Below are 18,170 nucleotides of genomic sequence, written 5' to 3' on the forward strand. Positions count from 1 at the left end.
AAGAGAAAGCTGTTTATTTTCAGACTGCAGTCTAACTGGAGTGGAATGTAAGTGATGAATAAAGGAAAGGGGAGGACAATAGATAACAACAGTTGACTGACTTTCCCTTCACTTCCATTCAGTTGTTTGTCATTTTTCATCATGCATCTATTCTGTCAATGCGTGGGAGGAAAAGGCTGTGACTGTATTTGAGCTGGAGAATAGAAAGATGGTGGACATTTCTTGCTGTTTGCATGTGGGATGGTACGGTACAGAAAATACATCTTATAATAGGGAGGCTCACCATCTATTTTGTATTATTCCCAGGCTCCCATCTTGATGTCTTGAATTTGGTTGGCAGCATGTTTCCATCATGTACCCTTATMGGAGACTTCTTGGGTTCTGGGGCTTGTTTTCCACCTTCAATGGCTGGTGACACATTCAGCCAGCTGGTTCAGTTAAGGAGGCTCTGCCATTTAAACAACAACAACACTACTACCTCAGGCTATCATTCCACCCATCCCATCTCTCCCTGATGCAGCACCCCTGTTCACACCGGCAGCAGAACAGAGGAGGCTGGTTCAGTAGAGCTGGGTTAGCAGAATATAATGCCAGACAAATAAATCACATGCTTACTGTACTTCCATCAACTCTGTGCTTTGGTGAAGAAGGGCGGTGTACGTGTGATTCTAGCCTCTACCACAGTGTCATCTATTCCATTCAGAGTTAGGTGCAGCCTAGGAACTTATGTTCCTAGGCAAAAGCCAAGCACCAAGCGAGCAGCAGCTTATCTGATTGAAGTACTTGCAAAAGGCTCAGGCTGCACTGACCTGTGCCAGATTCCCATCAACATTCCCTCAGTAAAAATCTGAGCGCTCCCAACTTGAATAATTCATTGAAAACCAACACCAGCTGGAATAACTGTGATGTTATGATGATGAGAGATCCCAGTGATTGGGCCTGCAATCGAAATCTATGTGGACATAGTGTTCTAGCATATAGGCCAGTGAAGTCTGTTTTTAGATGCAGTGAGAAACAACTCAAGTTCAGGTGCACATCACAAGTGGTGGGTGTGACATCTGTAGAATGGCTGTTTAAAAAATATGTAACACAGCAGATAGAAGAAACCTTGAGTCTTCTCAAGTTCCTTTTCACTTTATCTACTGGTATCTAAATGAGTCTTCTCAAGTTCCTTTTCACTTTATCTACTGGTGTCTTCATGGATTGGAGCATGTTTTAGAGATTTTAGATTTTTTTTGTTCTTTCTGTTCAAAATTTTCTTTAGAAAATATTATGTATCATTTGCTTGATACAATAATTAAGATGTAGTTATGGTTTAGATATCATGGCAGACATGCAGACCCATTATTTGAACAATGTCACTCTCACAAAAAGTTATCTTGCACTTAGATTCAATCAATCAATCAATTTTATTTTATATAGCCCTTCGTACATCAGCTAATATCTCGAAGTGCTGTACAGACACCCAGCCTAAAACCCCAAACAGCTAGTAATGCAGGTGAAGAAGCACGGTGGCTAGGAAAAACTCCCTAGAAAGGCCAAAACCTAGGAAGAAACCTAGAGAGGAACCAGGCTATGAGGGGTGGCCAGTCCTCTTCTGGCTGTGCCGGTGAGATTATAACAGAACTTATGCCAAGATTTTCAAAATGTTCATAAATGACAAGCATGGTCAAATAATAATCAAGAATAAATCTGTTGGCTTTTCATAGCATCATTAAGAGTAAAAACAGCAGGTCTGGGACAGTAGGGGTTCCATAACCGCAAGCAGAAAACGTTGAAACTGGAATAGCAGCAAGGCCAGGCGGACTGGGACAGCAAGGAGTCACCACGGCCGGTAGTCCCGACGTATGGTCCTAGGGCTCAGGTCCTCCGATAGAAAGAGAGAAGGAGAAAATTAGAGAGAGCCAAGATTTTCAAAATGTTCATAAATGACAAGCATGGTCAAATAATAATCAGGAATAAATCTGTTGGCTTTTCATAGCCGATCATTAAGAGTTGAAAACAGCAGGTCTGGACAGGTAGGGGTTCCGTAACCGCAGGCAGAACAGTTAAACTGGAATAGCAGCAAGGCCAGGCGGACTGGGGACAGCAAGTTCATCATGCCCGGTAGTCCTGACGTATGGTCCTAGGCGCAGGTTCTCAGAGAGAAAGAGAGAACGAGAGAATTAGAGAGCATACTTAAATTCACACAGGACACTGGATAAACAGGAGAAGTACTCCAGTAACCAACGACCCTAGCCCCCCGACACATAAACTGACGCATGCAAAATACTGGAGGCTGAGACAGGAGCGGTCAGGAGACACTGTGGCCCCATCCGAAGAAACCCCCGGACAGGATTAACTTTGCTTAAGCAGGCTCCTTTGCAAATCTTTGTATTTATCTTATCTCAGTATTATCTCGTGATAAAAAAATATCTAACTTATTAACCTGCATGGCTTTGATCCAAGTTGATGGAAATTCATGTTCTGTAATGGATCAAGTAGCCATAATGCAGTACTTATCATCGATTTTGACCAGATAACTCTCTATTATCATCAGACAGATCTCATTTCATTTGGCTCAGCAAGTATTTATTTCAACTGAATCTTGTGATCAATCTAAAAGGGAAGGAAGGCGAAATGTTATGGCATATAATCATTTCTGTCTCTCCAGCTTCAGAGTCTTGTTACCATATTGGAAAATATTCAAAATGCTTAGGGAGGCACATCACGCATCTTTTTCTCTTTCTCCCCCTCTCTTTCTCTCTCTCTTTCTCTCTGAATGTTATGGTGTGACATTCAGATTTATGTTCTAAATTTGAAAAAGTGTTGAATACAATACTTAATGTGGCAGAGGGAGAAACATTTTCAATTTAGGTGGTGAACAATCAAGGCAAGTAATAGCTTACTGGAAATCAATGTAATCCACATTAAGCGCACACACTGAAACTTAATTGATACAAAGCAAATGTGAGCCATGTTGACTTTTTATAGTCTTTCATTGAGGAATATTCAGTGCGTCCCTAGAGCTTATTGTATGTCATTGGTGTAATTGCTCTAGCCCTGCCAAACTTGTTAGCTGAGTGATGTGCTGTGAGTCCACTGTCCGGCAACTGAGACATTAAATCAGATAGATGATTCCCAACAGGCTAGTATAGATCTGAGCAAATGAGACACAGGATCATTACATAAGAAATAGTCTTTTGGGGGATATGCCTGTCCCATAAAAGTTAGCAGTGTTTCTGATACCCCTCTAGGTTTGCAGTTTTGTGGAGTAGCCAAAGGGAATGAGAGTTTAAAATGTAACCCCACACTTCCATGCTAATTTGCACTCACTAAAGCATGCTCCGTGCACTCCATCTGTACCATGTACATTTAACCTAATGATGATTCAAGAGATATAAATAGCACACAGTGCAACAGCTTTTTAACATCGCCCACACACATTATCCCACACTATCCATATTTCATTTACATTTTCAATGTACTTCTTTAAATTGTCCTCCTGCATTTAGTAGGTAGTAGTTGTACCATACTCAACTCCTCGTCTCACAGAATACAATGAGCTGCTTGCTATATGTGATATTAGACATAGATTTTGGGTTCGAAACTTGAGACCGCTGAATATTTCTTCTTTAGTTTCTAGACTGGATCAATGTATAAGGGTTTTGTAGCAATTTTTAAGACCGGTCAAATGGTGAAGAAATAGTTGCCTGACTATTTCCTGAAGAATGCATCTATCGCTGTATTCCTGGTCTTTGTCCTAGAATACTTTTTTAATTAAGGACTCTAGACACTAGGAGCTCAGATGCAGAAATGTTTTATGTCCAACGTTTCGACCGTTTTGTCCTAGAATAAAACATGTATCATCTGAAATACATTTCCTTGTTGAAAAAATACCACTCCTGTTTTGATTTCTATACAAACATTGATCAAGGGATTTTACTGTAAAAACCTTTGCTTAAGTGGCTGCTCTACCATCAAAAAACAGAAGAGACGGCAATCATCAATGGTACTTGAGACATGTACTGTAAAGATGCCTATGCTTAGATAAGAAGATGCACAGTATTTTCATATGATTCCTGACTATGTCTTTACAAGCCTTTGAACCACTGTGTGTTCGACACTGTAATATGTTTCTGTGAAATGTTTTGATTCGTTTCCTGCGTGTGAGTTTTGTTCCTGAGCAGAGGCCATACCCTACACTGAAAATAGAAACCCTTCAGGAGAAATCATGCTCAGAGCGCTGTGCAGATGAGACTCASAAAGCAAACAGAATCTCTTTAAAAATCTCCCTCTTCAGAGAGTGAACGCTAATCCACAGGCACCAAGTGTAGTGGGAGTCAGATCAACATGATAGGAGGCAACAGGAGTCGCACCTCCACTGACTGGTTTAATAGAGTGGCACATCTAACATCTAGTCTCTCAGAGACTGTCTACCTCATTGAAGAGACTGAAACATGTACACAAACACAAGAAACAAAACAATGTTTTTGTGCTGTTTTTTTAACATGTACTTTACTTTGGGGAGAGAAAAATGTCCCCTTCTGATGTTCTCTTGTTTTTTATGTTATCTTTCATTTTCTAGCCTGGAATTGTTGGAATAGGCCATATTTATCATCTGTGAACCACCCATTGGTTTCCTAAGGGATGTCAGGGATGGACATGTGAGTGCCTTCCTGAAGGGCCTAGTGATTGTATTACTTTAATGAGCAGAAAGGAAGAAGGAGCAGGGTTAACAATAGCTTGTGGGGAGCAGAGGCCACCCTACATCCAAWCTTTGGCAGTGTGTTTTTCCCCTCTCAGGAATAAACCCAGAGAGTAGGCCTACTCCCCACCACACCCTTCTTCCTCCCCTACTCCCAGAAAAGAACAATGTCAGGAAGACGTGTCAGCTGCTGATGTGTTCTAATGAGAGAGTGCCCCTTTTACAGACCCAGTCAGAGAACTTCATCAGTCTCCACTGGGGCCCAGTATGACAGGGTACACAGCCTCCCAACCTGTGAGCACGTTAATTGGCTATTAGCTGTAATATGTGRTTTCAAGCTAGCGGGCGCTGGCACCAACCAAACTACAGTCGTTGAGAGAGAAGTGATACAGTATGTCATGGCACTGAGCTGAGCTGTGTGGAGTTGGAGAGTAAGCTAATTGTGCATTTATTTTCACAGGAGAAGTCTTGTTCTGTGAAGATGCGAGTTGTAAAGGGCTTTGACTGTTGAAAGGGGAGGGGGGGTTGATGGCTGGATTGGAGTTATGTAACCTTGTAGCATGAATAGATGAGAGTGGTAGAAGTAGTGGCCATATACACACAGGGAATAACAACATTTCTCCACCTCCTTATCCCACACATTCTAGAGTTTTCCATGTCAAGAGGTGATTATGCAGTACATTAAAATAGCAGCACCATTGGTTCTTTATTTAAGCGGCAATTTTGCATGTTGAAGGTAATGTTTGTGTTCTGGTCCAAGTTTTTGGGGGTAATAATTCTTGGCAGTGTGCATAAGCCAAAGTATTCCATCTGTCTATCCACACGGGATGGTGATGCTGTTCAATGAGCCAGGTGCCTCTTGTCTAGGTAGCACACTAGTGTCTATTCAACACCCCAGCTCACCTGAACACTTGCGCAGCCAAACACAAATATTAAAGGAAGAATCCACCCAAAAACACAAATTCCTTTAATTTAGTGTTAAATAACACTAATATGTGAACAAATGTTTCATTTTGGTATCATAATAAGGTTGTTAGGAACATGGAAAATTGTTGTGGAAATCTGTTGCAGCTTAAGTCGACTACAAAATCCACAAATAAAATAAAATTGTATTTGTCACATGCGCCGAATACAACCTTACCATGAAATGATTAATTACAAGCCCTTAACCAACAATGCAGTTCTAGAAATAGAGTTAAGAAAATATTTACTAAATAAACGAAAGTAAAAAAAAAAAAAAATTAAAAACACAATAAAATAACAATAACGAGGCTGTATACAGGGGGCACGGGGACCGAGTAAATGTGCGGGAGTACAGGTTAGTCGAGGGAATTTGTCCATGTAGGTAGGGGTAAAGTGACTATGCATAGATAATAAACAGCGGTGTAAAAACAAAGGGGGGGGGGGGTTGTCAGTCAATGTAAATAGGGTGGCCATTTAATTAATTATTCAGCAGTCTTATGGCATGGTGGTAGAAGCTGTTAAAGAGCCTTCTGGACCTAGACTTGGCGTTCTGGTACCGCTTGCCATGCGGTAGCAGAGAGAACTATGACTTGGGAGACTGGAGTCTGACTTTTTTTGGGCCATCCCCTGACACCGCCTAGTATATAGGTCCTGGATGGCAGGAAGCCTGGCCGTGATGTACTGGGCCGTACGCACTACCCTCTATAGCGCCTTACGGTCGGAGGTCGAGCAGTTGCCATACCAAGTGGTGATGCAACCAGTCAGGATGCTCTCGATTGTGCAGCTGCAGAACTTTTTGAGGATCATGGATTCCATCCCAAATTAGTCACCCGAGGGGGAAAATGTGTTGTCATGACCTCTTCACGACTGTCTTGGTGTGTTTGGAGCATGATAGTTGGTGATGTGGACACAAAGGAACTTGAAACTCTCGACCCGCTCCACTACAGCCGCATCAATGTTAATGTGCCTGTTCGGCCCTCCTTTTCCTGTAGTCCACAATCAGCTCCTTTGTCTTGCTCACATTGAGGGAGAGGTTGTTGTCCTGGCACCACACTGCCAGGTCTGACTTCCTCCCTATAGGCTGTCTCATTGTGGTTGGTGATCAGGCCTACCACTGTTGTGTCGTCAGCAAACGTAATGATGGTGTTGGAGTCGTGCTTGGCCACGCAGTCGTGGGTGAACAGGTAGTACAGGAGGGGACTAAGCACGTACCTCCAGTGTTGAGGATCAGCGTGGCAGACGTGTTGTTGCCTACCCTTACCACCTGGGGGGCGGCCCYTCAGGAAGTCCAGGATCCAGTTGGAGAGGGAGGTGTTTAGTCCCAGGGTCCTTAGCTTAGTGCCCACAAAGCTCATCACTATGGTGTTGAACGCTGAGCTGTAGGTGGGAAAAGGCAGTGTGGAGTGTGATTTGAGATTGCGTCATCTGTGGATCTGTTGGGGCGGTATGTGAATTGGAGTGGGTCTAGGGTTTCCGGGATGATGGTGTTGATGAGTCATGACCAGCCTTTCAAAGCACTTCATGGCTACCGATGTCAGTGCTATGAGGTGGTAGTCATTTAGGCAGGTTATCCTCGCTTTCTTGGGCACAGGGACTATGGTGGTCTGCATGTAGGTATTACAGACTCGGTCAGGGAGAGGTTGAAAATGTCAGTGAAGACACTTGCCAGTTGGCACGCTTTAAGTACACATCCTGGTAATCCTTCTGTCCCCGCTGCCTTGTGAATGTTGACCTGTTTAAAGGTCTTGCTGACATCGGCTACGGAGAGCGTGATCACACAGTCATCCGGAACAGCTGGTGGTCTCATGTATGCTTCAGTGTTGCTTGCCTCGAAGCGAGCATAAAAGGCATTTAACTCGTCTGGTAGGCTCACGTCACTGGACAGCTCGCGGCTGGATTTCCCTTTGTAGTCCGTGATAGTTTGCAAGCCCTGACGAGAGTCAGAGCTGGTGTAGTAGGATTCAATCTTAGTTCTATATTGACGCTTTGCCTGTTTGATGGTTCGTCTGAGGGCATAGCGGGATTTCTTATCAGCGTCCGGATAAGTGTCCCGCTCCTCTGTGTGTGTGGATTAAAGCAATGCAATGCTCTCTCTATGGACTTGCTGGCTAGGTAACAAATGTAGCTACACACAATAACACCAAAGACAATATCAGCATGTAACGTAGCTGCTGTAGTTAGTGCAGTTTGTTTAGGCGATTTTACAGCTATCAATTTAGTCAAATCATACCATGTTCAACCTGCAGATCGATGTGCATCACAGAGTGGGGTCAACATTTGCAACAGCAGAAATACTTTTGAGAAGATGGGAAACGTCAATGAGCAACGCGGTGCATTCTGGGACAAGGAGTGCTCTCCTCCAAGGAGTGAATGGGAGTCTATTGGGCACTAGCTCAAAAACCCAACATTAGCACGAATTTCGTCAGCAAGATGTCAACAAGAACATTATAAATATTTTCCAACGTGAGATTAACTTGCAATCTGTAGTATCGTATAGCTTTGGAATCGTGACATAAGGGGCTTTCGAGGCAAATAGGCACGTTTCTCGACATATACACTGACTTTGAGAAGGGATTGTGTGACTATTAGCTTAGCAACTGCATGGTGCAGCATGACAACATGAGCGCGATTGGTCGACAGTCTGCTGGGTGGAGTATTATAAGGTCCARCGTTCATTGGATTCCAATCTCCTTTCTATAATATCTCTGGCAATGGCAACATGCAATGCACCCTGAACAAAAGAGGCAGACAAATAGGAACAATGTGCTAAGCCCTCCATTAAATTATACATTTCTCGAGGTTGGAATATCGCAATATCGGCGTTTCGCGATCTAAAAGTCGTATTCCTATTAACTTCCAGTGTAGTGAGAGTGACTTTGTCACAATGTTGCGTCATACCGGATGGATTCTGGGGTAATAAGGTTACACACAAGGGCAATTTATAAGGGGCTAAGGTGTGTACTGAGGGTGTACATTTTTCCTATATTTTCTGTCGACAGGCAAAGATTTACAGTGTTTTTGTCAACACAACTTTGCCTCAGTCAGTTACCATGTATGCAGTGTTCAACTTGGAGGTGTCAAAGACAAACGGCTCCTGGTTGAAATATGTTCTCCCTGTGAGGCCACCAGGAGATGTAATGTGATATCTCTTTTCGTCTTCAMAGTACTCTTATCACAGTGATTTCTTCAGAAAGGATACTGTTAGTGTTTTGTGGGGAAAGTGTAATTGAAAATGATGGCATGATATGATAGCTTTAAAAATATAATAATAATTTGTAGTKCGTCATAATGATTTAATTGGGTTGGAAAGGGGATGTGAAGGGTTAATGTAGACCTTCAGTGTGTTTTCTTCCCTCTGTCTCTGCTGACCTCCCCTCATTCTGCTGGGGAGCAGCTTTAATCCATCATCATGTACATCATCTGATAGTGTTTGATATGGTGCCTCATGGTACAGCAGCACAGATGAGAGCTGTTGAGTCTTAATTACCTATTATACCCCAGACGAGACATTCATCTCACTGAACGACTGAGGAGAACAGTGATCGGCAGGCAAGAGTGGAGCTCTGGTGCAATGTGTCTTATTGTCCTGAAATCCCTGTTTTCCCATAAAACAGCAGAAATCTTCCCTCGTACGGTTCACCCTGGGTTGGTTCTGTGTGTTCTGTCATGGAGGTTAGCATAGGGAACACATGTTTTTCTGCAGCATACAGACCTGCTCACTGTATCTAACTTTCTCTCACTCTGCGGTGGATCTCCTTTTGTAAACCTCTCCCTCCACTCTCGTTGCCATAATCCCTTTGCTATATTGTGCTGGTTGCCTTCCTGAACCAGGAATAAAGACACTTTGTGTGTCCTGTTTCCCTCTTCATGTTGTCTCTCAGCCTTCCTCCTCTGTGGATGTGCCACAGTAAGCACATGGCCCTAACTGACTTGTCCTGATGTACACACAATGGAGCGCACTGACTGACTCACTTCACCAGGCTGGGTTGCTGCTGATAAGCTCTGGGCCTATGTTGCTGCTCTCTGTGTCTGGACCAGAGCCATCACAGTTTAAAGCAAAACCCCGCTGGGTCCCCCTTCCTGAGCCCTTCAACCCACCGCATACACACAGACACACACTCCCACCCACAGAGAAACAAGCCAGGAGAGAGAGACAGGCAGGGTGTTCCTCTTCCTATTATAGGAGTTGCAGTTGTAGGTTACTTAAATGGAACCGCTTAGTATTAGCTGAGGAACGCTCAACTCTGTTCTCTTATATTGAGACAGAGTTAAGTTTTGACAACTGGTCTCGCGATTTGCTATCAACAACATTGAGCCACCATCAGTCGATACTTGTAAAAATGTAAATTCTGAAAACACTTACCTGTACCTATGTTTGTCCTGTACAACTGCGGTCCTTCCGACATGTGCTTACATTCATACTTTTAATAAAAAACTTTTATTGAATTCAACCACCAAATTTTTCCTCATTTGTGTTGCTCATCTCAGTGTGAATGCGCTTGGTAACTCAATGTTGTTGCTAACAAATCGCATGACCAGCTATCAAAACTCAGCGTTCCTCAGCCAGACATGTATTGACATGCATCCTCCTTTCCTTCTACTCTCCCTCTCCTTCTCCTACTGAAACACCAGTTTATCTACTTCGTGTCATGTTTTTGAGATGCATTTCTTCTTCCTTCTACATTTTTTTAAAGTCTTGTTTTGTTGAACTGCGATTGGGACTTGTGTGTCAGAAGAAAGTGGGATAAAACGACTAGCTATAAGCATTTATAAATATATTAATGCATTCATTTATAATTCATTACACAGACTTGGTTCATAGTGTTACTGAGTTCTCGACACTCTCCTTTGTCTTAGAGGCGATCATCATTGAATTACTGTACCCTTTTTGTCAGAGAGCACTGAGCATGCAGCAGTTGAGTGGTTCCTCTAATGTGTTCAATAGGCGTATGAGGCTGCCTACATATTTTAGGGGTTTCTGAGTTCTTGTCCCAACAAAAGAGCCTTTGGGATGACACACTGCCCATACTATTACAAGTTGCCTAGGTTACCCTGTCTGCAAAACATCAACCCCTGACCCAGCCGGCGCTCTAGCCTTTCACTCCTGAGGAAAGCGTCTCACAAGGCCTAATTAATCACCAGCACAAGTAGTCACATGAATGAGCCTGGAGGCATGTTTGCTGGGATTGGCAGACTTTTAGAACATCATCCCGGTCTGAGCCTAATCACTGTGTTCTTCTCCCATCAAGAATGGAGGCATTCCCTTGCTATTCAAAGCAACTGAAACTTTCAATGCTGTATGTTTAATTTACTGTAAGGTTCTGCTTGTCTTTTCTTAGTCAACCTTGTGTTCTTTTTCTTTGTGTTCTGGAACGTAGCCCTGTCTTTCATTTTTGTTCATTGATTTCACCTGTGTTCGTTTCTCACCTGGTCTTATCAGCTCCCTATTTAGTTCAGTTCTTTCTGTTTGTATGGTTGTGAGGTAGTGTTTGACCATTGCCTGCCTACCTGTGTTTGACCATTGCCTGCCTACCTGTTTTTGACCATTGCCTGCCTACCTGTGTTTGACCATTGCCTGCCTACCTGTATTTGACCATTGCCTGCCTACCTGTGTTTGACCATTGCCTGCCTGCGACCATGATTCCTGCCTTCTGTGAAGGCTTAATTAACATCTGCTGCACTCTGCGCGTGAATATACACCTTTTTCTCCCTGAGTATTTGTTACACTTACGCTACCCATCTCCAGGCATTATAGTGCCCTCCACTAATATTGGCACCCTTGGTAAATATGAGCAAAACGGGCTGTGGTAAAAAAAATGTAAAAAAACATATTTTTTATCCTCTTGGTCTTTCATTCAAAATATTCACAAAAAATCTAACCTTTAATTAAAGTAAAATAATTGAAAGAAAAAATACATTATCATAAAACAAATATTTTTCTCAAATATATGTGTGCCACAATTATAGGCACCCCTTCATTCAATACTTTGTGCAACCTCCCTTTGCCAAGATAACAGCTCTGAGTCTTCTCCTATAATGCATAATGAGGTTGGAGAACACATGGCAAGGGATCTGAGACCATTCCTCCATACAGAATCTCTCCAGATCATTCAGATTCCGAGGTCCACGCTTGTGGACAATCCTCTTCAGCTCATCACACAGGTTTTATATGGGGTTTAGGTCAGGGGACTGGGATGGCCATGGCTAAACCTTGATTCTGTGGTCAGTGAACCATTTTTGTGTTCATTTTGAGGTGTGCTTTGGATCATTGTCCTGCTGGAAGATCCAACCATGGCACAGTTTAAGCTTCCTACCAGAGGCAGTCAGGTTTTACCATGTAAAAAAAGTCAGGTTTTACCATGTAAAACCATGAGTCCGTAATACCATGTATCCTAACAAGTTATCCAGGGCCTTTGGAAGAAAAACAGCCACACAGCATCAAAGATCCACCACCATAATTCACAGTTGCAATGAGGTACTTTTCTGCATGGCTGTCTTTCTGTCTACACCAAACCCACCTCTGCCGGTTTGTTTCCAAAAAGCTCTATTTTGGTCTCATCTGACCATAGAACCCGGTCCCATAGAAAGATTCAGTAACGTTTGGTAAACTGTAGGCGCTTCAGTTTGTTTGATGACAGCAAAGGCTTTTTATGGCAACCCTCCCAAACAACTTGTGGTTATGTAGGTAGTTTCTGATCATAGTTTTGGAGACTTTCTGACCCCAAGACCCAACTAACAGCTGTCTGCAGCTGTGATCCTGAGAGATTTTTGGGCAACTCAAACCATCCTCCTCACTGTGCGTGTGGTCAATATAGACACATGTCCTCTTCCAGGCCGATTGTTAACATCTCCAGTTGCTTTAAACTTCTTAATTATTGCCCTGATAGTAGAAATGTGCATTTTCAACCATTGAGCTATTTTCTTATAGCCATTTCCTGATTTGTGCAGCTCAACAACCTTTTGTCTCACATCATTACTGTATTCTCGGGTCTTTCCCATAGTGGTGGATGACTATGGAAACTTGGCATGTGTGACCTTATATTTACACTACCAGTCGAAAGTTTGGACATACCTACTTTTGACCGGTAGTGTATACCCCAGTGAAACAGMAACTCATGGGTTACCACTTAAGTGTTCCTAATCACGCGGGTGAACTTAAAAAACGTAAAATATGAATGGGAATATGAGGATGAGGATTTGACACTTGCAGGACAAGGGGCAAGGGAAGAATTAATTCATTTTAAATGAACCGCCCTTGCCTGTGTAGGGTGCCGTCTTTCGGATGGGACGTTAAACGGGTGTCCTGACTCTCTGAGGTCATTAAAGATCCCATGGCACTTATCGTAAGAGTAGGGGTGTTAACCCCGGTGTCCTGGCTAAATTCCCAATCTGGCCCTCAAACCATCATGGTCACCTAATAATCCCCAGTTTATAATTGGCTCATTCATCCCCCTCCTCTCCCCTGTAACTATTCCCCAGGTCGTTGCTGCAAATGAGAACGTGTTCTCAGTCAACTTACCTGGTAAAATAACGGTAAAAAAATAAATAAAAATAAAATATATATATATATATACTTCAGTTAGATTTTACTCATAAGAATTTCTAGGGGTGCCAATAATTGTGGCACATGTTTCAGAGAAAAAATATGTAACTTTTTTTTCAATCATTTTGCTTCAATTAAAGGTTCGATTCAATTAAAGGTTCGAGACCAAGAGGATAAATAGCAAAGATTTTTTTTCACAGCCCGTTTTGCTCATACAGTATTTACCAAGGGTGCCAATATTAGTGAACACTGCACTTTGAGTGAACTCAGATGTTGGTACAACATTTGTTGGCTGACCACATTGTGTTAATTTCTGCTGTTGTTCAAGCGACTCTCGTGATTATTCATAATCATACACCATATTTCACAATGTTCTTTCTAATTAGCATGTGACCAAATACAGTACTTATAGTAGATATTGGCTGCATTGCAAACACGTAAAAGACACACCCTTCCCCTCAGACCTCAAATTACGTGGACACTTCTAATGACGTATGAGGATTTGACACTTGCAGGACAAGGGGCAAGGGAAGAATGAATTCATTTTAAATGAACCGCCCTTGCCTGGAAATTTGTCACTCGTTCGTCCCACGGTTGTGTCTTCAGTCATCATGGAACCACCGGTAGCTGTTGTGTGTGCTTTATATGCGCTAGTCAATTATGATTTGCATTTCATATCTTGGCTGGAAGACAAGCATCTGCAGACATCGAACACTATCCGACGATATCAAGTAAATCGAAAATTACAATGTATGAGTGTGATAGCAGGGAAGTTCTATGCGCTAGCTAACTTTTCCAAAATCTAGCCAAACTAAAACATAATTACTTTTATGATTCGTGTTTTTGCCGTCATGCGCATTAACAGCACAGTTTCTAACTTTAAAAAAAATGATACTTACACTTATATGTAGATGTTGGTTTTAAGTTTTGGTAGACTTTTCTTAGCGGATCTACAATCATCGCGAATTGAATTATGGGGCGTTTCAGGCCCCAGAGTGAACAGAATTGTACACTCGCACAGTTGCCAACTTCCCTTGCTTGGCTAATTGTTTGGACCGATGGCAAAGATGGTCGTGGGGATTCCACCAAGGGCATAAGGCCAGGGTAAGTGGAGGGTGTGTCTTTTTAATGAGTTTGAAACACAGCCAATAACAAGGTTGTTTGTTTCATAGGAAAGTCCAATGCCTGACTCAAGTAATAAGATTAAATGCTTTACTTTGTCACCATAGCAGGCTAGCAAGGGCAGAGATGCTGCACTGATTTATAATGCAGTACTGTGTTCCTGATAAAGACCTTTACCTACAGATAGACAGACCATTGGAGGTACTGTTTTCTGTCTCTGAAAGTATACCATTCAATCGGAGGTAAACAATAATCAACCATCTGCTATGTTTATTTTGAGTTTTAGATAATTCATTAAAAGCACATATTTCCTTCTGAATTTGTTGGATGGATAACAGTAGCATTACTTGTTAATGTTTATCTATTCTTGGTTTGGAAACTGCATTTTTGAAACCTGGAAAAGAAATGGAAATGTTTTTCCCCCCACTGTTTAGCTTCATTTTCTTTTAATCAGTAGCAGTGGGTTTCTGTCAAAGGGTAATGGTTCATTGTCGTGCTGCCATCAAACATTCTCATAGTGATGTTTCAAGTTTCAACTCGAGTCTAATTCTCACCCCATTTTTTTTTTCTTCATATGACCTCATGTTAGAGGAAATTTAATTTGGCTTGTCAAAGCAATTGGTTTAGTCTGCTGAGTGCCTCCAGCTATTTCCAGATCAAATCTAGATTCGTTGGCCCCTTGACATTTTGTTTGGTTTCATGTTAATTATCTCATTTTTTTCTTACAGTATGTTGTTACCCAGGTTTCTGAATAAAACACTGTATAATAGTACATTTGGATATGAGTTACCTTATTTTTTCTTCATGTAGTTGTCTGGGGAGTGTGCATCCTATCACATGCCCACATCTGACAGACCATTCAGCCCAGGGACCTCCCTGACCCCTCAGTCTCAGTGTCCTGACCGGTGCCTCTGGAGCTGCTCTCCCTTACTGTTCTGTTACAATGGCCGTGCACACTCTGCCTTGTTTTGTCAAATCAAATGTTATTTGTCACATACACATGGTTAGCAGATGTTAATGCGAGTGTAGCGAAATGCTTGTGCTTCTAGGTCTGACCATGCAGTAATATCTAACAAGTAATCTAACAATTTCACAACAACTACCTTATACACACAAGTGTAAAGGAATGAATAAGAATATGTACATAAAAATATATGGATGGCCGAACGGCATAGGCAAGATGCAGTAGATGGTATAGAGTACAGTATATACATATGAGATGAGTAATGTAGGGTATATAAACATTATATAAAGTAGCATTGTTTTAAAGTGGCTAGTGAAACATTTATTACATAATTTTTTCATTATTAAGTGGCTAGAGATGAGTCAACATGTTGGCAGCAGCCACTCAATGTTAGTGATGGCTGTTTAACAGTCTGATGGCCTTGAGATAGAAGCTGTTTTTCAGTCTCTCGGTCCCCGCTTTTATGCACCTGTACTGACCTCGCCTTCTGGATGATAGCGGGGTAACAGGCAGTGGCTCGGGTGGTTGTTGTCCTTGACGATCTTTTTGGTCTTCCTGTGACATCGGGTGGTGTAGATGTCCTGGAGGTCAGGTAGTTTGCCCCCAGTGATGCGTTGTGCAGACCTCACTACCCTCTGGAGAGCCTTACGGTTGTAGGCGGAGCAGTTGCCGTACCAGGTGGTAATACAGCCCGACAGGATGCTCTCGATTGTGCATCTGTAAAAGTTTCTGAGGGTCGTAGGGGCCAAGCCAAATTTCTTCAGTCTCCTGAGGTTGAAGAGGCGCTGCTGCGCCTTCTTCACCACGCTGTCTGTGTGGGTGGACCATTTCAGTTTGTCTGTGATGTGTACACCGAAACCAATGACTACTCGGTGACATCCCCAACTCCCTTGTGTTACAAGGTATTGGCTAAACCCCTTAAACAATGACTGTCCTCCTGGTAAACTTGAGCCCACTGTGGTCACCATGTGAGATGTGTATTTGAGAAGAAATGGGAGACCTTGTAGGTTTAAGGTCTTCACAGCGGCCAGAACAAAATGAGGAGATTGAAAACCTACAGCACTTCAGCTTGATTTTCTGCAGTTTTCTCTAGGATCATTCTGGATCTATTGAAAGCTCCTAGATAGACACACTACACTGAACCATCGTAACATAACCTTTTCCACTGATCCCCTTTAGAGTAATTTATGATGAAGCGACATTCAACATTTGCACAAATGTATTGGGTCTTTTTTCCTTGTCTTCACAGCGATCATAAATGTCATCGAGCTGTACAACAATGTCACATTCAAATTACACTGCAGCGTTCAGTTTTACAGAGCTTTCAGATGTATCATTCTGTCCTCACTCTGACAGTGTAGAATCCCTCCACTGGGATTTAAAGGAATGAGTGCATTAAATGACACCCCTGGGGCATACAGTGTGTGGCTATGAGAGTCATAGAGGAAGACGCAGGATCTATTTAAATTCAATTGGATTCCAGGAGTAAACACTGTAATCACATGTACCAACTGTCTGTCTGTTTGATAGCTTTAATGTTTCACTTTATCACGCTCACTGGAGCTTTTATTTTTATTGGCTTCGTTAAATGTGTCTTTGGTTTACAAAACACTAGCCCGTGGCTGCGTTCTCTGAAGGCTCACATCATAATGCTTGACTACATCTTTCTCAGTGACCATGGAAATCTATTATCTTGAAAAGCTGTATAAATGAATACAGTCTATTTTCTATCACAGTATATGAATGTAATACTATACAATTATTTACTCAACATTCAGAACTGTATATTGATATGAATATTGTTACTGCTTTCTAAGGTGTGGTAGCTGTGTGAACATAAGCAGTGTAACATCAATTCATTTATTCATGTGAGAGCTCTACTAAGTGTTCTAATTTACATTGACCTTGTTATTGAGGCGTTGCTCTCACCTCTCATGCACCCTCAGTAACAGACAGGGTCTATGTGTGGCTGGCTTATACAAATATTCATTTTTTTCTCTCTCTCTGGCTCCCACAGAAACCCCCCTGAAAGGAGAGGATGTTCTAGGAGACAAATCGTTTTCTGACTCGTCCCTGTTTGCCCACTGGGGTCAGGAGCTGAGCGCTGACAGCCGCAGGGTGGCCCTGAAGATGTTCCAGTACTACGGCTACAACGGCTACCTCAGTGACCGCCTCGCCCTGGACAGAGCCATCCCAGACCTCAGACCTGATGGGTAAGCTGAGCTATCTGAATAGAGCACAGAAAACCACTGAGAATATCACCCACTTAAACTTCTGCTGTCCCCCCAAGTCATACCAGTAGCCCAGGGGCTAACAGGACCTTCATATCCAGACTGTCTGAATTCACTATGGTCTGACTATAACACACTAGTTGTGATCGTTTTGGATACAGACTATATGGAAGAGCACACATTAGAGTCCCCACTTGTTTGACTGTGTCGAGAGCATAAAAAACAAAGCTGCCTAGTGGGTTTTCATGTTGAGAATATGCCTCTGCATTTGACTCAAGCCTTCACTGTTTTGACAGGCAACAGAGGAGGAAAGTGTTACTTCAAAACAGCGGGGTGCAATTTTATCTCCCATGATTACCAACTCTTGTCTACCCAGTAGGAGCATAAAAGACCCTCACTCCCCCTCTGTCTATCTGTGGTTCTCAGACTATAAAGTTACATTGTGAAAAGTGTCATATCTTATCCCATTGTTTGCTTCACAGATGCTTTTATCTGGATCACACTGAAATACACGTATTGTATTTTTGCTGTCACATCTGCTGTTGGGTTTGGAGGTCTGCCAGGGACATTAACATAACAACCACCTCAACATTGAGACTACAAATTGCCCAAGTGTCTGAGAAACAGACAAATATTTTTAATCTAGCTAGAATGTTATTG

At 42.4% G+C, this 18,170-nt stretch overlaps 1 protein-coding gene across 1 annotated transcript in view; it reads left to right on the top strand.

Annotated features, from left to right (window-relative positions):
- Positions 1 to 18,170, top strand: part of LOC111969344 (polypeptide N-acetylgalactosaminyltransferase 18-like) — an 88,804-nt gene that overhangs the window by 20,946 nt on the left and 49,688 nt on the right. Inside the window, exon 2 of the mRNA XM_023995407.1 lies at positions 17,297 to 17,492. Coding sequence (XP_023851175.1) covers positions 17,297 to 17,492 — 196 coding nt within the window. The remainder of the gene's footprint in view (positions 1 to 17,296; positions 17,493 to 18,170) is intronic.

This window comes from Salvelinus sp. IW2-2015, linkage group LG10, assembly GCF_002910315.2.
Source record: "Salvelinus sp. IW2-2015 linkage group LG10, ASM291031v2, whole genome shotgun sequence".
Taxonomy (NCBI): Eukaryota; Metazoa; Chordata; class Actinopteri; order Salmoniformes; family Salmonidae; genus Salvelinus; species Salvelinus sp. IW2-2015.